Below are 21,903 nucleotides of genomic sequence, written 5' to 3'. Positions count from 1 at the left end.
AATGGTTCAAGGGATGGAGAATTTTAGTTACAAGGTTAGGTTGAAAAAGCTGGGTTTGTTCTCCTTGGAACAAAGAAGATTGAAGGGAGATTTAATAGAAGTGTACAAGATTATGACAGACTTAAATAAATTAAACAAGGAAAAGCTGTTCCCATTAACAAATGGTACAAGGACTAGGGGACACAGATTGAAAGTTTTGGGCAAAAGATGCAGGGGGAAAATGAGGAAGCACTTTTTTACACAGTGGATGATAATGACCTGGAACTCGCTGCCCACAAGGGTGGTCGAAGCAGAGACGATCAATGACTTCAGAGGAAGTTGGATGGCCACCTGAGAGAAATAGACTTGCAGAGCTACAGGGAATCAAGCTGGGGAGTGGGACCTGGCATGGTCTCGATGGGCTGAATGGCCTACTTCTGTGCTGTAAATGTCTCTATGACTTTATGACTCAAATTACTCTCTGGGGAAAAGAAAGTAATTCTTCTGCTCCTGACCTCTAGGCCTGGCTTATGTTTGTTAACTTTAAACAGATCACATCTAGTTCCGTGATCACGGGTTAAGTTAAGTTATCTACTTACTGTTCCTTTCGCCATCACTATTATGTGTCTTTCCATGTTTCAAAGTCCTAGGTTAGTTTCCCCACCAAGTCATCTTTGCCCCCGTGAGAGCAGGGCACTTCATTACTTAATCTATTGGCAAATAATACAAGATTGAAAAATTTAGGATTGTAAATTTGGTTTGCTTTCCCTCCATTATCTGTGTATGTCACCTCAAATTCTTCAGTAATTTATTTTTTCATTCTTAGGGGGTGCGCATCACTGGCAAGGCAAGCATTTATTGTCCATCCCCCCGTTCTCTACAACTGAGTGTTTTTCTAGGCCACTTCAGAGGGAAGTTAAGAGTCAAATTAGTGTGGGAAGGTTGTAGCCTTTGCTACAAAGAATGTCTCTTAAAATCTTGCACCCTCACAAAACCTAGAACAGTGTCCCAGACCTTTTCATTATCACTAAGTTGTAAAGTTGAATCCTGAAAGTAGTCAATTAACAAGAGGGTTTGCATTCAACCAAATTCCCAATATAAGGGAATGCTTTTCAAATCCCTGTTGGTTCCTAAAGTTGATCTGACCTAATTCTTTATAGGTATAAATTCACCTTGAGCAGTAATGCTAAATGGGCGATGACAAATCAGCAGCCCAGTTTTAGAAACTGCCCAATATTCTCTTCCGTCAATGGTTCAGAGTTCAGAACAGGCTGTCAATTCTCTGTTCTCCTTTTACAGGACCGCAAAAGACAGATATATACCCTTATGTGTGTAGGACGAAAGACCATTCCAAACCATAGATCAGGGAAGATTTTTTCACTAAAGTGTGTTATATATATATATATATATATATATATATGTCCGAGTGTATCAGGCCTGTGTCCTCAGTACCTTGCTCTATGGCAGCGAGGCCTGGACAACGTATGTCAGCCAAGAGCGACGTCTCAATTCATTCCATCTTCGCTGCCTCCAGAGAATACTTGGCATCAGGTGGCAGGACCATATCTCCAACACAGAAGTCCTCGAGGCGGCCAACATCCCCAGCTTATACATACTACTGAGTCAGCGGCGCTTGAGATGGCTTGGCCATGTGAGCCGCATGGAAGATGGCAGGATCCCCAAAGACACATTGTACAGCGAGCTTGCCACTGGTATCAGACCCATCGGCCGTCCATGTCTCCGCTTTAAAGACGTCTACAAACGCGACATGAAATCCTGTGACATTGATCACAAGTTGTGGGAGTCAGTTGCCAGTGTCCGCCAGAGCTGGCGGGCAGCCATAAAGGCAGGGCTAAAGTGTGGAGAGTCGAAGAGACTTAGTAGTTGGCAGGAAAAAAGACAGAGGCGCAAGGGAAGAGCCAACTGTGTAACAGCCCCGACAAACAAATTTCTCTGCAGCACCTGTGGAAGAGCCTGTCACTCTAGACTTGGCCTTTATAGCCACTCCAGGCGCTGCTTCACAAACCACTGACCACCTCCAGGCGCTTATCCATTGTCTCTCGAGATAAGGAGGCCAAAGAAGAATAGAATATATATATGTCCACAGAATAAATAGATATCTTGTTTATGTTCATGAATTGCTCAAGGTTCACCTGTGAGGTTTATTAGCAAGGAAAAGAACGAACGGGCATTTATATAGCACCTTTCGCTACCTTACGATTGTCCCAAAAGACTTTACAGCCAATTAAGTACTTCTGAAGTATAGTCACTGTTATGATATTGGAAATGTGGCAGCTAATTTAGGCACAGCAAGTTTATATAAACATCAATGAGATAAATGACCAGATCATCTGTTTTAAGGTGTTGATTGTGACATAAATATTAAGCAGGACGCTGGGGAAAACTCTCCTGTTCTTCTTCAAAATATTGCCATGGGATCTTTCATATCCACCTGAGAGGGCAGCCGGGGCCACCATTTAACGTTTCAACCAAAAGACAGCACCTCCAACATCAAAAGCACTGCACTAAATTACTGGCTTGCAACTCTTGGTCAGCCACGATTGCATGTATGTTTTTTGTAGAATTCCCTTTATATTATTCATTAAATCAAACGCTGGAAGCTTCAAGTCAACTGTTAACAATACACAGACAGTCAGCCGCCAGTTATTCAGGAAATTAACTTCAGATTCTTTGTCTCTTCTCACAAGCCCATGATAGTTTCCCTTTTCCAATATCTCCCTTCAGCTGAGAAGAACCCATTTCTTCTGCTTTTTAAGAGAACACAGCATCTTTGAGAGCTTAGGGCCCGTAGTACGAGCTAGTGTAGAAGAAGCACAAGCATTTATGAAACTGAAGCATTAGAGGAAGAAAAGGTTGTAAATTGCCCCCAGTGCAGAGAGGTGATAGGGAATATGGGATTACTGTAGGGTTAGTATAAATGGGTGGTTGTTGGTCGGCACAGACTCAGTGGGCCGAAGGGCCTGTTTCAGTGCTGTATCTCTAAATGATAAAATAAAATAGTGAAAAGTTTTCAAACTTCAGATAAACATCCTCAATTAATACTGTGAGAACATTGTATTCTGTGCAAAGTTAAATATCGTCATTATTTTGCTGCACATTTTCAGCCCAAAGCACTGGGACCCATGGCATTAAGCAGGAAATGTATTCTAGCCTTTGGTGTCTATAAATACCACTAGGAATGTTAGATAATTCAGAATATTGTTCCCTTTGAATATTGCATTGGCATCTGCACACCAGAATCAACAACACCCAATATTACACCTATTTACATGTTCCAAGAATACTTTAAACTAAAGACCTTTCTCTAATTCTGTTTTACAATTTCGTCATTAGAAATTCAGAGCATGCCAATATTCTTAATGGAAACCGTAATGTATACTTCCAAAGTTGAAAAAGTGTTTTGACATACAAAATATTCGGGAGGATTATAGGTAATATCACGGCCATTTGACACCCTTTCTCAAATTTGATTTCTCTATGACTTGCAGTGAACAAGCTTCACTGGTCAATATTGGGTTTCTGTTTCAAAAACGTGACACGCACTGGGGGAAGTCGAGTCCCTGTAGTTGCTCTTTGTGCTGTTTCCTTGATAACTTAGATTCTGGGAACCTGGTGCTTGTGTGCTGTCTGGATCTATGGGCTGGATTTTCCCGGTCCTGCGGTTGTGGGAATGGAGGCGGGGGGGTGGGGTGCAATAGGAGGGGAGCTGCAACAGGATGGATCTCTCCACCGGGAGGTTGCCCAGGGGCAGCCTGGGAAGCGGATTGCCTGTCCACTGCATGGAGGCGGGCAGGCAATTTAAGTAGTAAGGGGCGATTTTATGGCCCTCAGGGAGGGCCCCCCGCTGCATGGAGAGGTCACCAGCTGCTTGGAGGCAGCCTCCCTGTGGCAGTCCGGGGTGCCATTGGAACGGGAGGCTCCATCCCCCAAAGAGGGGACCAGGGCCCCAGAAATCCAACTGGAGGGGTTCCCATTCTATCTGAAGTGCCTTCCGCCTTGCCCCCCTCTGAAATATTTAAATATTTTTACACTTCTGAGGATTTCTCCATTTTGAGGCACCCTCCCAGTCTCCTACCTGCCTCAGCGGTGCCCACCTGTCCCGGTGGGACTACCGAGGCTCTAGAGCTGCCAGTCCTATGATTGGGCTGGCAGCATCAGGGGCCTGCCTGCCGTCCTTAACAGGACAGAGAACGCAGAGGTAGCCAGTTAGGAGGCCATCTCCGGGAAAATATCTCCGCTGGTCAGGCTCCCAGCATGTATGGGCTCAGGACCACCATTTGGTCCCAAAACCCACAGGAAAATACTGTCTATAGTTTTTGCCTGGAGCAGACTGTATCAAAATGTTGATGGAACGTTGACATTTATATCAAGGGAGTTGGAATCTAAATGGGAGGAAGTTATGCCTTGGTCAGACCGTATCTGGAGTACTCTATTCAGTTTTGGACACCACAAGCAAGACATTTGTTTTGGGGCAGGACTCCGACATAGGCGTCAAATGGGGATCCTGACCCTGCACCATGGCGGTAATAGTCACCCGCTATGGATTTTGTCTGGATTGGCCAATTAGTGGCCAGAGGGCGGCTTGCCATCTATATAAGGATAGTGAGTATGCTGTCAAAGCTTGAGGGCCAATAGGAGGTCCACCAGCATGGAAGGAGCTGCAGCCTGCTGTTGCAGGTAAGGGAGGGAGAGGGCGCCTCCATCTTGAGGCCCCCCTCTAAACAACTTTAATAAATTTGAAAAATGGCCACAGCTGCCAGGCCACCATTGTGGAGAGGGAACCCCTCAACATGGCGGCCAGTGGCCACAGCTGTGGCCAGGTAGGCAAGAAAGGCCTCAAAGGCATCTTGGAGTGCTGGCGCTCCCCCCCCCCCCCCCGGTCTGCTGCTACAGACTGCTACCAGGCAGCTGTCGTGCTGCTGACACCACTGGGGGGCCCAAAGACCGACTGGAAAATTGCAGTCGGCCTCTGATGCATGGTCTTAATTGGCCTCTTAATTAACTTAACAAGCTACCTGCTGCTTGTGGACAGGTAGCTGTTCTGCCCCTGCCCCGGCCTTCCCAAAAATGGCTTGGGAGTGGAATGGTGCTGGTCAACTGCTGCACCAGCTGGCAGCATGAAATTACATGCCCAACTGCCTCCGTTCCCATCCCCGCATCAGAGACTAAATCCTGTCCCGCATCTCAAAAAGAGCATATTGACCTTGGAGGGGCTTCAGTGCAGGTTCACCAGAATGATACCGGGGCTTCGAGGGTTAAATTTATGAGGCCAAGTTGCATAAACCTGGTTTATATTCTCTTGAGTATTGGAGATTGAGGGCTGATCTGCTGAAGGAATTTAAAACGTTAAAAAGATTCAATAAGTAGATACTATACTATTAAAGTTAGGGCATTCAAGAGTGAAATCAGGCAGCACTTTTTCACACAAAGGGTAGTAGTAATCTGGAACTCTTTCCCCCCAAAAGGCTGCATAAGCTGGGACAATTGGAGTTTTTGAGACTGATAGATTTTTGTTAGGTGAAGGTTTTACAGGATATGGAACAAAGGCTAAGTGGAATAAATGTGCAGATCAGCCATGATCTAACTGAATGGTGGAATGAGCCAGAAGGGCTGAATGGCCTACTCCTATTCTTATGTTCTTAATTGCTAAGAATGCCACATTGCACCATTGACCTATCTATTGTGCAGGTCTCATTTTAGTGCATGAGTATTAACAGAATTCTAAGAGGCATAAAACACTTCCTAACCACAGGGAAGGAAGTGGTGTCAAGGTAAAGTTTCCAGAACACAGAAAATTGGTGAATGACACTGCATCTAAGGACGGATGTGCTACAGTGCACTTTTGCCATGCACTTTTCCAGTGGGAGGGAGAGGAAAAGGAAGCGATTCAGGAGAAAGAAAGGGATTATTTATTTTCAATAAAAACTTTAAACATTTATCAGGGAAATGACCTACAGTGGACCTGTATCACAAGTGCACACATCAGTCTGCAGATCTGGTGAAGTGTCTTAGAAAAAAAAAAGCTTCAGCAGATGACACACTGCTTTTAAAATTAGCAACGGTGAGTCTCTTCCTTTTCTCTCTTTAGTCTCTGGGGGTAATTTTCCAACTTTGTACTTGTGTCTCACCAAATCCGCACATCAGAAACTGAGCACCAGCTGCGCATGTCTGTTGACCCAGAATTTCTGATATGTAATCTGGACAGGCAAGGCTCCCAAACAGGAGAGCCAAATGCAAACATTGCCCTCCCTCCCTGCTCCACTCTCATTTTCTTCCTTTCATTTCTCAATTTTTTCTTTTTCTTTATCTTTCTTCTCTTTTTCTTTCTCTCCCTCTCTGTGTCTTTATTTCTTTATTTGTCTGTCCCTCCCTTTCTCTCTCTATGTGTGTGTCTATATATAATTAGCATATTTGTTTTTCTAGCATAACTAACAGTCATGAGTGTCATAAATAAAGAGAAAACTCTGGATATCTGATACAACAAACAGTAATGAATTAGGCTCCATTACATTCCAGCTTAACCTTTAAGAACAGCGCTGAGTGCTTGGCAGCAGTCATCAATATTTAACAGCTGTTGTTATTATGAAATTCTTTATAGAGTTATGTGGCTTGCCTGTTTGCACGCAATGGCTTTGAACACGAGCCAATAGCTTGTCAGACACAGAGAGAAGATTGACAGTCTGCTACGTTGCGTGACAGTGGGGCTTTGCCTCGCTGGCAGTTTGTATTCAGTGTTTCAGTTGGATGAAATTCCACAGTTTTTTTTGAGGATGAGATGGGAGTGGGGGTGGGGGGTGGGGGGGGAGGGGGGGGAGAGAGGAGGAGGGGGTGGAGCTATACTGATGAGATGGCTGTATGCCCGAACCCTGCCCATGTGCCTCCAGTGAAGATATCTTCTTGTGTTGACTGCACGCAAAGCTGTCAGGGACGAATGTATTCAGACACGCCTGAGTGGTTATTAAACCTGAGACTTGGCATCTGTGATCCAGCATATATACCGAGAGGGAAAAATAAAACCTGCCATTTTAGAATGCCGTAAAACAGACCAAAATAACAACATTTTTTAAAAAAATGCATACTTGGAAGCTATGGAAAAAATCCCCACAGAAATATGCTGTGAAAAATAAAACCTTCAGATGGCACGGTACAATTCCAAGAGTGAAATTGCATCAAAGGGAAAAAATTTGAGGAAAATTACAAACTCTGAGCTTTATAAATTACAAGATGCTATTGCCAGTTTAGTCCTCTCCCCTCCTGAAGGTGTTAGCTCCTTGCTGAAGTACAATTTCATGAGCCCATATCCAAGTGGCCAATGGTGACAAGTGTGAGGCTTTGGCAGTGGGCTGTAATTAATCCAGAGGCACCAGGGTCAAAATCTGACCATGTCCTCCCTCAACACTGAGACAAACATTCATGCAGTAGGGGTGAACTGGATGGCACTTGGCAGTTGCAGCCATGCTCAATTTGCTTCCCCCCCTCCCCTCAAGTTGTAACATCGCCTATTTCTGCCCCTGCCTTAGCTCATCTGCTACAGACGCCCTCATCCATGCCTTTGTTACCTCCAGATGTGACTATTCAAATGGTCCCCTGCCTGGCCTCCCATCTTGCACCCTCCGTAAACTTGAGCTCATCCAAATCTCTGCTGCCTATATCCTAACTTGCACCAAGTCCCGTTCACCCATTGCCCCTGTGCTCACTGACTTACGTTGGCTCTTGGTCCAGCAACATCTCGAATTTAAAGTTCTCATCCTTATTTTCAAATCCCTCCGTGGCCTTACCCCTCCCTACCTCTGTAACGTCCTCCAGCCCCACAACCCTTTGAGGCCTCTGCGTTTCTCCAATTCTGGCCACTTGTGCATCCCGCCTTCCTTTGCCCTACCATTGGCGACCATGCTTTCAATTTCCTAGGTCCTTAACTCTGGAATTCCCTTCCTAACCTTCTGCCTCTCTACCTCACTGTCCCCCTTTAAAACATTCCTTAGGCTCCAAGCTTTTGGTCATCTGTCCTAATATCCCTTCAAGTAGCTCGGTGTCAAATGTTGATGGACAATGCCCCGGTGAAGTGCTATGGAATGATTTACTACGTTAAAATTGCTATATAAATACAGGTTGTTAATTTGGTGCAACTAAGTCACAATGCGTTGGACTGCGCTGAGGCCAATTGGTACTGGCCTGCCATCCTAATTCAGCACAGAACTGAGCTCTAGCCCTGTGGTGGGATGGGGGTGGGGGGTACGGGGTGGGGGGGGGGTGGTGGGTGTGGTGGATGGGCTTCTTCCTCGTCAAGATTTTCTGACAATTTACTAGAAACTCACTGAGTCATAGTGGAACCCTAGCTGCTGAGCTGGCTTTTGATTTCTCACAGATACACAAGTGCCTACATGTCACGGGGCACAGACCCGATACTAACTCTTTCCCCAGTTATTCAGAAAGGACCAATTCAAAGTGATGGGAATTCCTGAAACTCACAGGGATGAAAGGGTTAAGGAAAATCAGAGATGGGAATAGATCTTCCATGGGTTCAACAATTAAGAGTGTTTTCAGGCAGTTTGAGGGCCGCAGTCCTCAACCATCACTAGATATCAGTATTAAGGAGGCACTAGAGTGAAACCAGAACTGTATGCTGAATCCCACTGCCTGTAGGTCAATCCACTGATATCAAAATTTAGCCAGGTCAGTTTGTTTTGGCCTTGGGTTCCCCAGGGCCAAGGAGAGGAACAAATCTCCCAGTGTTTCCCATCTAGATTGTTCTACAGCTATTCCTGCAGGACAGTGGAGCTTGTGTGTCAGTCAAGGACTGGTTTTCCATGGTAGACTTATCTGCCAACACTCATTGGTAAGGCTCAAACATGAAGTACAAACATTCAGGTTGGTTATTTTTACGTGCAATGATTTCCATAATCTTAAACCCTTAATTTTAATTCTTGAACCCATAGTCCTGTACAAGTTTGCATATCTGGATGAGGAGTTAAAAATTGGGAAAGAAGTGTTTAAAACAGCAAGTTTGTCACTGTAACTTTAGATAAAGCAAACTATTGAACATGGATAAAGTGAGGAAATGCCAATTCTGACATCACTGTACACATTGCTAATCCCAATCACACCGATAATCCAGTATATAATACTATTCATCACGCTGCTAATCCTGGTCACCTTGCTAATGGCGATCATGCTGCTAATCCTGATCACACTGCTAATCCCAGTCACACAGCTTATCTGCTCACACAGTTTATGAGGGGCTGAGATAGAGTAGACAGGAAGGACCTGTTTCCCCTAGCGGAGAGGTCAATTACCAGGGGGCACAGATTTAAGGTGATTGGTAGAAGGATTAGAGGGGACATGAGGAAAAGCTTTTTCACTCAGAGGGTGGTGGGTGTCTGGACTTCACTGCCAGGAACAGTGGTGGAGGCAGAAACCCTTATTTCTTTTAAAAGGTACCTGGATATGCACCTGAAGTGCTGTAACTGGCAAGGCTATGGACCAGGTGCTGGAAAGTGGGATTAGATTGGGCAGCTAGTTATTTTGACCAGCATGGACACAGCAGGCTGAATGGCCTCCTTCTGTGCAGTAATTTTTCTATGGTTTCTAAGGTTTATCCCAGTCATATTGCTAATCCCGATCACTCTGCTAATCCACATCTCGCTGTTAATTCTCAACATGCTGCTAATCCACATCATGCTGCTAATTCCGAACACGCTGCTAATCCCACTCCTATTCCCGGTTATGATGCTAATCCAGATTACACTGCTAATCTCGGTCATGCTACTATTCATGGTCTCAGTCCTATACCCAGTCACATTGCTAATCCCAGTCACAGCCCTAATTCCAGTTACACTGCTAATCACAGTCCCAGTCCTCTTCCCGGTCACGCTGCTAACCCCAGTCACTCTGTGAATCCTGCTCAAGCTGCTAATCCCGATCATGCTGGTAACCCAGGCCATGCTGCTAATCCACGTCACACAGCTCATCCTGGTCATGTTGAATGGAATTTAACACAATTCATGGAACTATTGCCTGGCAGTGGTTGGACAGCAGGCAGCAGAAAAACAAATAGTTATAATCATCAAATCTTCCAGCACAGGAGGCAATTTGACCCTTCATGCCAATTCATTGAAAGAACTATCTAATTAATCCAATTTTATTGCCTTTTCCCCATAGCCTTGCAATTTTTTTCCCTTTTCAAGTATATATTAAATTTCCTTTTGAAAGTAATTATTATTCCTTTTGAAAGTTTCAGGCAGTGCATTTCCGAATCATCATAACTCACATCTTTTAAAAAATTTCTGTCCTTTTTCCAATTACCTTTAAATCTGGGCCCTCTGGTAGCCAACCCTCCTGCTACTGGAAACACTTTCTCCTTACTTCCTCTATCAAAACTCTTCGGAATTTCGAACACTTTTATTAAATCATCCCTTAACCTTCTCTGCTCTAAGGAGAACAACTCCAGCTTCTCTAGTCTCTCCTCATAACTGGAGTCCCTTATCCTTGGAATGAAGCAAAATTAAAACTTTATTTTTTTTGCTAATCCATTTCTAACTGAATGAACCGGGGCTGCTGAATGTACTAGCAACAGGAAGCTGATTTAACATCTGTAGGTACACTCGCATTGCCTAACGGTACTTCACATATCAGCTTACTTCAGCTGTGCAAATTAATTCCGTTGCTTTGCAGAACTAAATAAAAAACCTCTTGCCCCGCCTGTCTTTGAAGACGCTGACCTTTTCTGGGATTTGGTTCTCCAATTGTTGTCACTTTTCAAATTGCCATTCTTCGGTGTGTGAGCCTAAGTATTGAATCTTGACAGGATATTCAAACTGTAGAGAGCATCACAGCCAAATTCAATGCTGACTTCACCTAAAGTTCATACACTTTCTGGTACAGGACACTGGAAAACAATTAGGAATGGGAAACCTAGGTGGAAATGTTTGCTCTCTCCCGCAGTGGGTTTGGAGGTGGGGAGAGCCTGAAATCGGGTGGATGGTGGCGAGGGGGGGACACTGCCGCCTTCCCGCCTCCAGTGAAATGAGGTCACCACCAATTGAGTCCCTTAAAGTGGGCACCTAATTAGCTCAGTGGCGGGCAGGCCTGTTGCCAGATGGGGAGCACAGCAAGAAAAACTCTGCGGGTTGCTTGCCAGTTCCAGGGGAGGGGGTCCCTCGTTGAAAGGCATTTTCTGCCTGATCAAGGGACCTGGCATTGGGAAAGGGGGGCCCGCCGAAAGCCATCACCCTGCCCTTGCTGTTGATCCCACTACGCCCCTCTCACTTGCAACCCCTTCCCCCCCGACACCCCTCCCTCCCTGACCTACCATGTCCGTGGTGGCGCTGCTCAGTTAAAGAGCTGCCGGCCTCTGATTAGCCAGGAGGGCGGGACTTCCGTTGCAGGGGTCTTTGATCCCGTGGAAGACCTGCTGCTGTCCAGTTAAGTGCCTAATTAGCACTTGATTCGGCAGGCCTCCCACAGAAGGGGCGACGGGGGTTCTCGCCAGCGCTTTTGCCGGAGTTTGAGATCCCCATTACCCGGATAAAATACCGGCCCTAGTTTTTCAAGACACCTCCAACAGTGCAGAATTCCCTTAGTTCTGCATTGGGGAAGTAAACCTGGATTATGTTCTCAAGTATCTGGAATGGGAATTAGTCCCACAACTTTGTGACTCAGAGGTGAGAGTGCTAGCAACTAAGATGAAGTAAATAGGGTTAGCGAAGGCACATGTCACGCATGAACATTGTGTGGTAAATTCTCTGTAATTTGATGCTCCTGCCACTGCCTATTTTTAGTTCCTCCTCTGCTCAGACCCACAGCAATTTCCCGACCAACTTAGTTTATGGTACCATGCAAATGGTTGATGGCGGGAAATAGTAACTTGGTACCACTTGCCCTTTGATGTTTTCTTTTTCACACCCTTCTCTTCCATGTTATGGGCCTCCTCTCTGACAGCACGCTCAAGGTCAGAGCTCACTGGTGTCGTGCTAACATGCTTCCACAACAACAATCTGTATTTATACAGTGCCTTTCTTTAATATAGTAAAATGTCCCAAGGTGCTTCACAGGAACATTATCAGCCAAAATGTGACACCGAGCCACATAAGGAGATATTAGGGCAGGTGACCAAATGCTTGGTCAAAGAGAGAGATTTTAAGGAGGGTCTTGAAAGTGAAGGGAGATGCGGAGAGGCTTAGGGAGGGAATTCCAGAGTTTACGGTTGAAGAAGCTGAAGTCGCAGTTGCCAATAGTGGAGCAATGAAAACCACGGCTGCACAGAGGCTGGAATTGGAAGAACACAGAGATCTCAGAGGGTTGTAAGGTTGTAGGAGGTTACAGAGATAGGCAGGGATAGGCCATGAATGGATTTGAACACAAGAATATTAAAACCGAGGCATTGCCAGACCGGGAACCTGGAGTGATGGGTGAACAGGACTTGGTGTGAGTTTGGATACAGGCATCAGAGTTTTAGACAAGCTCCAGTTTTCGGAGTTTCCTGCCTCTGCATGGCGAGGGGCAACTAAAACACTGGCATTCTGTATCAGCTCACCTATTTAAATTGGCAGAAAACACAAGCCAATGATCCCAACTGCCCTCTTTTAAATGGGATCCTATATCTGAGCAAAATAAAAATAATGTTGGCGTCACGTGCACTGGAGTGGTGGGAGGGGCTGTGGCCGGCAGAGTCTCCTGACTTGAGAGGTTCATTGGGCTCCCGTCCTGGGATCCCATTCTCTACTTAAGTAGATCATATTTGTAGGGGAGTTGAAGGGGCCATCAGTTCTGTGATGAATGTGTCAGAAGCAGTACTGTCGTTCACTAAATGCTTCCTTTACAATGGTCGTTCTTTACCGTGCACTATATTCCACTTGGCTAACTGTTTCTCTTTTGGCTTTCAATTGTATTACAGCCTTTGAGGAGACAGATTTGAGGAAGGAATCTTCCCAACTTATCAACTATGACATGAGGGACAATCAAGCCACCCTCTTAACTGGGAATCGACTTTCGGAAGGAGAGCTTCTGCTAGACGTGAGTGGCATCTGTCACAAATAATAAATACATAAAAGTCGGAATTACAAGGAACTGTCAGGCCAGATAATTGGCATGGTGACATTTTTTAAAAATTCATTCTCAGTTCATGGCAAGGATGGTATTTATTGCCTCATCCTAGTTGACATGAGATGGTGGTGATGAGCTTTTTTCCTTTTGATACAAATAAGTGGCTTGTTTCAGAGGGATGTTCAGAGTCAACCATGTTGGTGTGGGACTGGAGTCACATATAAACCAGACTAGTTCAGGATGGCTGGTTTCCTTCCCTAAAGGACATTAGTAAACTTGTTGGCATTTTATGCCCATCAGTCAGCTTCATGAACACTCACTTTTACTGAAGCTGGCTTTTTATTTCCAGAGTTTAAGAAAACTGAATTCAAATTCTCAAACTGCCCCTATAATCCACAAGCTGCATAAATGGGGATTGCTCTGCATGTTCTGTTTATATACAGCAAAAAGATTGGCCCAGAATTTGCTGCCATAACAAAGGTGAGTTTAAAGCACTGTTATTAATGTGGAAATTGTCCAGCAATTTGTGGCAAGGAAGAGAAACCTGGTGAATTGTGAATGGCCACAAATTGCTGGATGATTCGCACTGTTGCTTCGTGGAAAATGACAGCTCGACCTCAACCTCCCCATGGGTTTCATGAAGTTGCTGCAGTTGCACATTAATTGCCAATTAAACCTGCCACTGAAAGTTAGGGCTGGTAATTAATAGTATAAGTATCTTTATAATGAGATTTATGCTCCTGCAATGCCGCTCTACCTATCCAGCCTTGAAAAGGAACAATTTAAACTGTGGAGTCTTATTCCTACAGGTACCAAATTGTTGTTCGAGATTTTTTTTAATTTTTAGATTTAATTCTTAATTTTTTTTTCCTTATTTTTCCTTTCTGCCTTTTTTCTCTCTCTCTTAATCCAATCTTTTGTTCCCTCTTTGTTTCTATTTCTGTATCTATTTTGAATCTAATTCACCCTTTTCTCTTTACTTGATCCTTAAATCTCAATGGTTAAGGACTGTTGGTCCCACCATTCACCAAGGTCCCAGATAGCCCGTTATCAGCTCAAACTTCCAGCAATTTATAAGGCAAAATTTTTCGGGCTGAAGGATGAGAGAAAAATTATAACAGAGCATGCCATGCGATGCCCAGCTCCAGCAAAACCTGGGCCATCCTTTAGGATGGACACCTTTTTTTAGCAACCGCTGTTGGGTAGCACCCAGTAAAGGCCTGCTCAGGCCTGCAAAAAAACCTGACCCGAGCCCAACAGAGCCACATCTGACCCGAGTCCAATCCGGCCCGAGTACTTCCCTTTTTTTCCCGCGCCCTTCCAATTTTCACTTTCTTGCTGATCTGCACAAGCTTAAAATAACTGGAACAAAACCACCTTTCTGGTCCAAAAATTAAATGAACATTGGAACCACTTACCTATAATTGAGCGTTTCCAACCAGGCCCAACCGGAGCCTGAATGCCAGACCTGGAAGTGCAACCTGACCAGACCCGAACCCGACACATGTTGTCAGGTCCCATCAGGTTCGGGTCGGGTAGCAGGCCTTTAGCACCCAGTAATGCCAAGCAATGCAACTAAATCTTGCTAGGTTTCTAATAGCATTAGATTATTTCATAATCATTGGTTCCAAAGATAACGTTATCCATGTTCCAGAAAGTTTTGTTTGTGCATCTGCAACTATTGCATTGTAAAATCCTATTGGCTAAAGTTAGAAAGATTCACTAATAAAGAAAAGCAGTTCTTTCACCAAAGAGTAAGGCCACGATTTTGTTCTTATTATTAGTATCTTTACCAACACCAGTAATTTTTCTGATAATCAGCTTTTGTGGTCACAGTGCTAAAAATGTAAGCAATTTGAAGAAGTTAAGATCTTAGAGGAAATAGCAATAAGAATATCAAACAGCTGTCGTAGTATTTATTGGCTGAAAAGATAGACCAGAGTGTTGGGAATTTTTGACTTAATAAATGCGTCATGGTATAAAGTGTGTGATGATGAGCAGATTGTGACAATGAAGAAAGCAGATTATTACCAACAGACCGTGTGGCTGAGAGCCTCTGCAACATTAAACATTGGTAACAGATAAAATGGAGTAGATCTAGGATCTAGGATGGTTCTGGTCTTCGATGTTGGATTAGGCCTGCACAGCTAAATTGCAAGCCTCATAGTATCTTTCAAGAAAGTGCTTTTTCTACATATTTCATATTGGACTGATGCGTTTGCACTTTTGAAGTGTTGTCTAACTAATCAATCCTCAGGGTGGAAAACTATCATTTTAAAAATTTCATTCTTGGGTGTGGGTGTCGTTGGCATTTGTTGGCCACCCCAAGTTCTCCCAATTAGGTGGTGGTGGGCCGCCTTCTTGAAACATGTGGTTAGGGTCTTGTTATTTTTGTGTAACTGTTTAATGCAAATGAGTGGCTTGCTGGGCCAGTTCAGAGTGCTGTTATGACCAGGTGAGAAAGGGGTCTAGGGTTCTCTTTCAGACTTTACCTGGTCTTACCCTAACAGGGTTTAATTTTAAACACACCTTGTTCTTAGTTCCCCCTTGGTGAATCCTTGTTCACCGCTTTCCAATTATAAGGCAAAGAAACCAGCACAAACAGGGTTTCTTAGGTTTAAAGAAGAAAAGTTGAAATTTATTAAACTTAAACTCTAATTCAGTTAACACCTATGGATACACCACATGCCCACGCTAGCATGCATACGCGATACACACATGCAAATAGAGACAGAAAAGAGCAGAAGAAAAATAAAGTGGAAAAGTTTGAGGCAATATCTGAAGAGTTTTTGTTATGGTGCTTCGAGCTCACTGTAGAGTCCTTGATTGTAGGTAGATCTTGCTTTTCGTTGGGGCCCAGTATTCTTCTTAAACCTTGTTCACTGTAGGAGACTTTTTTCTCTTGGGGTTCATGTGTCTTCAGTGGATTCAGAGGCTTGCGAGAAAGAGATGGGAGCAGACAGGAGAGATCTTCTCAGTCCAGGAGCAAACAGACTTTCTCAGTTCAAACTGTTTGTACAATTCAGAAAACCCCAGGTTGCCAAGCAGGTTAGTCATGTGACTAACTGGTCTGACCACCTCTTGGATTGTATCACCTTAGCAGTCTCTGGAATGCTCCTCTTACACACAATACCTGGTGATCAAGGTCCATTGTGGGTTGAATATGTCAGGGAATGGTCCTTTGTCCTTCCAATCACCATTGTTAATATGCAAATATCTTTTCCAGCCACGGCTGATCTGTCTAACAAGTCCTTTCTTCACTCCAATAACAGTTTAAAATCAATGTTCATGACAAAATTAATGTGCCTCATTCTTGGCAGGTGGGGGCCTAGCATGATGGGGCAGTTAAGAGTCAACCATGTTGGTGTGTGATTGGAGTCACATATGGGCCAGACCAGATAAGGGCAGCAGGTTTCCTTCCCTGAAGAACATTGGAGAACCAATAGGACAGATTTTTATGCTTTAACTATTGTGCAATCTTTAAATACCTATTGCTAAAAAAACGCAATGATTTTATCCTTAAGTTGGCTCACTCAGTGCACAAATATTTTGGACCAAGTTTCTGTCACATTATGCATTTATTGGCAGTGAAATTATGAAGCATATTTGAGATGACGTAATTCTCAGAGAAATTGAAACCTTTCTTTCCCTTTGTATGAGTATGTGTGGTCCTTTGGCTTTTTGTGTATAATCATTGTAAATTGCTCAAAGCCATTTTTTTTTAACAGAAGCAAATACCAGGGCCTCTCAACGCCTGTTCTTATAACAATGGTCAACACTTCTTTGGTTCATCGGAGAAGCTATTGTGATATACTATCAGCAACAAACTGAACCTAGAAATGTCTGAATTTAAGAAAACAGATAATAAATGCCAAAGAACAATGTTGGCATTCTTTAACACACATCCAGAAAGTAGATGAACTATCTGCATAGAACTGATCTAGTGATGGAATGGAGTTTGGGAATTCATTAATCATGATGTAAAGTGGTATTGCACTGTCTACAATGTGATAATAAAAAAGAAATAATAAGCAGAATCACTGTGCTTCTGGGGGAAGGAGAAATGGCACTTTATGGATGCTTAGTGTGTTCCCATGACATTGATGTTTAAAAAAAAGTCATACAAATTAGGTGTTAAATTCTCAAATACAGTAGTCATCTTTAGGTTCTGAAGAGATAACAATTGTAAACTCCATTAATCAACATACCGTCTATGAATCCTATTGAGTTGGAATAGATGTAACAAATATCCCAATATTTTATTCATTCATCTTTCTCTCCACCCACTTCTACTTTAATCTTGTCCCCAAAGCTCCCGATTTGTGCTGCTGAACCATTTGATAACACGTGCTACCTGTAGCTCACCTGGACAGCTGTCGTTATTGTGAATATTGTCAAGTTATTCAGCTGTTGGAACATTACAATCCTGTTTGCAAACCCATGTATACACACAGACACACACATGCACATGCTTAATAGCAGAAGATATTGGAAACATGAGCCCTGTCTGATTATATTTTTACACCTCAAATCTAACGTCAATAGATTTTTGTTAGGCAAAGGTATTAAGGAATATGGAATCAACACCAGTGGATGGAGTTAAGATACAGATTAGCTACGATGTAATTAAACGGCAGCACATTAATAAATGTGAAGTCATTCATTTCGGTAGGAGTAACAGTAAAAAGGATTATTACTTGAATGGTAAAAAGTTGCAGCATGCTGCTATGCAGAGGGACCTGGGTGTCCTTGTGCATGAATCGCAGAAGGTTGGTCTGCAGGTACAGCAAGTAATTAGGAAGGCAAATGGAATTTTGTCCTTCATTGCTAAAGGGATTGAGTTTAAAAGCAGAGAGGTTATGTTGCAGCTGTATAAGGTACTGGTGAGGCCGCACCTGGAGTACTGTGTGCAGTTTTGGTCTCCTTACTTGAGAAAGGATGTACTGGCACTGGAGAGGGTGCAGAGGAGGTTCACTAGGTTGATTCCGGAGTTGAGGGGGTTGGCTTATGAGGAGAGACTGAGTCGATTGGGATTATATTCACTGGAATTCAGAAGAATGAGGGGGGATCTTATAGAAACATATAAAATTATGAAGGGAATAGATAAGATACAAGTAGAGAGGATGTTTCCACTGGCAGGTGAAGCTAGGACAAGAGGGCATAGCCTCAAGATTAGAGGGAGCAGATTTAGGACTGAATTAAGAAGGAACTTCTTCACCCAGAGGGTTGTTAATCTATGGAATTCCTTGCCCAGTGAAGTAGTTGACGCTTCTTCAGTAAACGTTTTTAAAGCTAAGGTAGATATCTTTTTGAACAATAAAGGAATTAAGGGATACGGTGAGAGCGCGGGTAAGTGGATCTGAGTCCACGAAAAGATCAGCCATGATCTTATTGAATGGCGGAGCAGGCTCGAGGGGCCGGACGGCCTACTCCTGCTCCTAGTTCTTATGATCACAGGCTCGAGGAGCTGAATGACCCTCTCTTGTTTCTGTGCTCCTCAAACCAAGGATGTTAAGACTATTAAGACTATCATCAGCACTGCTCCAGCTGAGATCAAATCTCTCCGCACTGACTAAGGACAGAGAGCATCTTATACTATAGGAGTCATTTTGTGCACTGGGACTGGAGCCTCACTAGGCTGGAACAGTGGTCGGAGATGGGACATAACATTATAAGACTGATCCTGTAACCAATGCATGGTGTCATGCAGGCCCCCACCTGCCAAGAATGAGGCATATAAATTTTGTCATATGAACATTGATTTTAAACTGTTGCTGGGAAGAAGAGAAGCCTGTTACAAGGACTGCCAGACATTTAGCTGAAAAACCTTTGCATACTAACAGACTGTGCTTGTGGAGACAAAGCACCATTCCCTGACACATTCAACCCACAATGGATTTTGATCATCAGACATTGAAGGTGTAAGGAAGAGCATTCCAGAGACTACTAAGGTGATACAATCCACAAAAGCCAGGACTGGTTAAACCACCTGGTCACATGACTAACTGGCTGGTCCACGGTTTTTTGAACTAGCCACAAAGTTTGAACTTAGAAGAAAGACTGTTTGCTCCTGGAGTGAGAAGACCTCTCCTGTCTGCTCCCATCTCTTTTTCACAAGCCTCTGAACCCACTGAGGACACATGAACTTCAAGAGAGAGAAGTGTCCTACATCGAACAAGGTTTAAGAAGAATACTGGGCCCCAACGAAAAGCCAGACCTACCTACAATCAAGGACTTTACAGTGACCTCGAAGAACAGTAACCAAAACCATCTTCAGATATTGCCTCAAACTTTTCCACTTTATTTCTTCTCTTTTCTGTCTCTATCTGCATGTGTGTATCGTGTATGCATGCTAGTGTGGGCAGGTCGTGTATCCGTAGGTGTTAACCAAATTAGAGTTTAAATTTAATAAACTTCAACCTTTTTTCTTTAAACCTAAGAAACCCTGTTTGGCTAGTTTCTTTGCCTTATAATTGGAAAGCAGTGAACAAGGATTCACCAAAGGGAAGCTAAAAACAAGGTGTGTTTAAAATTAAACCTTGTTTCGGTAAGACCAGCTAAGGCTGAGAGGGATCCCTAGACCCCTTTCTCAGCTGGTTGTAACAATGGAGTGGAGCATCACAAAGTTACCCCTTATACATCTATATTCTTGGAAGTCTACAAGCTTTAGGATTTGAATCAAGAGCAGAAGTATGAAATGCAGTGACTCAATACCTCATTGACAGCAAATAGAGCCAAATCCATGCATCTCCAATTTCGATACAAGCACATTTTGACCAGTGTTTTCATATACACCAGCAGAAACAAAAGAAGTAACTTGTATTTATATAGCACTTTTCACAACCTCGGGATATTTAAAAACGCTTTACATTCAATTAAGTAATTTTGAAGTCAAGTCATTGTTGTGATGTCAGAAATGCGGCAACCAATTTGTGCACAACAAGTCCCCACAAACAGCAATGAGATAAATGATCAAAGAATATATTTTAGTGATGTTGGTTGAGGGATCAATATTGGACAGGACAGAGTGGAAAACTTCCCTATCTCTTAAAATAGATTCATGGGATCTTTCACCTCCACCTGAGAGTGCAGTCGGGGCCTCAGTTTACTATCTCATCCGAAAGACAGCATATCTGTCAGTGCAGCACTCCTTTGGTACTACACCGAAAGGATTGGCTGCCAAATTTCAGGCACAGTTTACTGTCTGTGATGGAAGATTTCTGAATGTGGAATACATAAGGCCAATTATGTGGAATACATAAAACCAAAGTTTTCTGGGACATGTGTTTTCAGTGAGGATTTGCTTGTAGAACTTTCTTTTGGTGAGTTTAAGAAGATTAATGACTTTGTGTTTAATCATTGTATATTTAGCCTGATCTGAGAGTCTCTTTGATTTGTTTGCCTTATTGAAAGAGAAGTCTCTGACTCTAATAAGATCCAGCAGTTCAGCTGTAATCCAGGGTTTATGCATAGAGCCACATCTAACAGTTTGAGGCAGAATACAGTTTCTCATTACTGACATGGAATCAGCTCAGAACCAACTGTGGACAATATCTGTAGAACAAGAAATCAAGAAGCTGCAGGAAGCATCAGAAAAGGTTTTATATACCTTGCCACATGCGGCCTGACTGTATTTCCAAAAAGTGGACAAGGTTGGACAAATTGGAAGATAGCTGGAACTTGTGAGGGAGGAGCTGAATTTATCAGGAAAGATTGAATGAAGGAAGTCAGTCAGGAAGTGATTGATTGGTTAAGCTTTTGCTGGTGTTAAACACTTGAATTGAGATATTTAATTTTGGATGCAGTCCAATCATCAACATAATGAGATTATGTTGAAATCTACTATTAATCATATATATATATATATATCCAATAGTAATTTGATTAGAAGGAATAAAAATGACAGTTGGAAGACATGATCAAAGAAAGGACAGGTCTGCAATAGTCAGCTATTTATGCATTACGCCTTAAAGTACTCCAAATCGTTCACTGCAAAAGATCATCATTAAGCTCAAGAACATAAATCTGATGATGGAAACATTTATCCAGGAGTCTGCTATATTGACAAACAAGTCAAAACATTAGCAGTGGCAATGAATTCTGAATGATGTTTTGAAACAAGATCGACCTAAAATAAATTCCAGATCAGAAAGTACTTGATACTTGAATGGTCATTGAAGCCAGAGAGAGTGCTCAGTGTAGATAATGTCTCAGATGGGAAACTACAGTTGAGGAGAGACTTGAGATATTTAGGCTATTACCAATGGAGCAGAGAGGGTTAAGCAGAGATTTAAATGAGATGTTTTAAATTATGAAGAGCTTTATTGAGTGAATAGGGAAAGACTATTTCCTCTTTTTGAGAAATCAGTGACAAGGGTTAACTAATAAAGTAAAGAGCAAGGTCAGGTGAAATTTCTGGAGAGGGTTAGAGTGTGGAATGTTTTCCCTCAGGTAGTAGTAGCATCTTTTAAAGGAAATTTGGATTAATATTTGAAGCGGAGGAAAATATACAGCTATGGAAAGAAAACACAGCAAGAAGGCTTAGTTCTTGGTTTACTCTTGCAAAGATTCGCACAAGCATAATGGTTTCTTTCTGTGGTATAAACACCTGTGGTTCCATAGATGGTTCCACACAAGAACACTGGAACATTTTACTTGTTTCTGATCATTCCACATTGATCTATTGGCTGCATTGTGCCAAACACTTGTATCTCTCCATGCTCCATGAGTTCATAGAGCCAACATCTGGAGGGGAGTGATTTGTATGTTATTGATGATGCAAAACATCTATTTCAGTGACCTTTATTTGCCTAGTTAGGAACCGGGGAAGGAAAACAGCAACATTCAGTTAAACGATGGCTA

The 21,903-nt window shown here is 43.1% G+C and overlaps 1 protein-coding gene across 3 annotated transcripts in view; it reads left to right on the top strand.

The window, feature by feature from the left end:
- Positions 1 to 21,903, top strand: part of LOC137379367 (aryl hydrocarbon receptor repressor-like) — a 202,744-nt gene that overhangs the window by 135,951 nt on the left and 44,890 nt on the right. For all 3 annotated transcript variants that reach the window (XM_068050084.1, XM_068050075.1, XM_068050090.1), the window contains one exon: positions 12,893 to 13,011. In XM_068050084.1, the coding sequence (XP_067906185.1) occupies positions 12,893 to 13,011 (119 nt within the window). The remainder of the gene's footprint in view (positions 1 to 12,892; positions 13,012 to 21,903) is intronic.

The sequence above is a fragment of the Heterodontus francisci genome, chromosome 2 (genome assembly GCF_036365525.1).
Source record: "Heterodontus francisci isolate sHetFra1 chromosome 2, sHetFra1.hap1, whole genome shotgun sequence".
Taxonomy (NCBI): Eukaryota; Metazoa; Chordata; class Chondrichthyes; order Heterodontiformes; family Heterodontidae; genus Heterodontus; species Heterodontus francisci.
The sequence above is the reverse complement of the archived record's forward strand: the minus strand, read 5'-3'. Positions and strand labels throughout refer to the sequence as shown.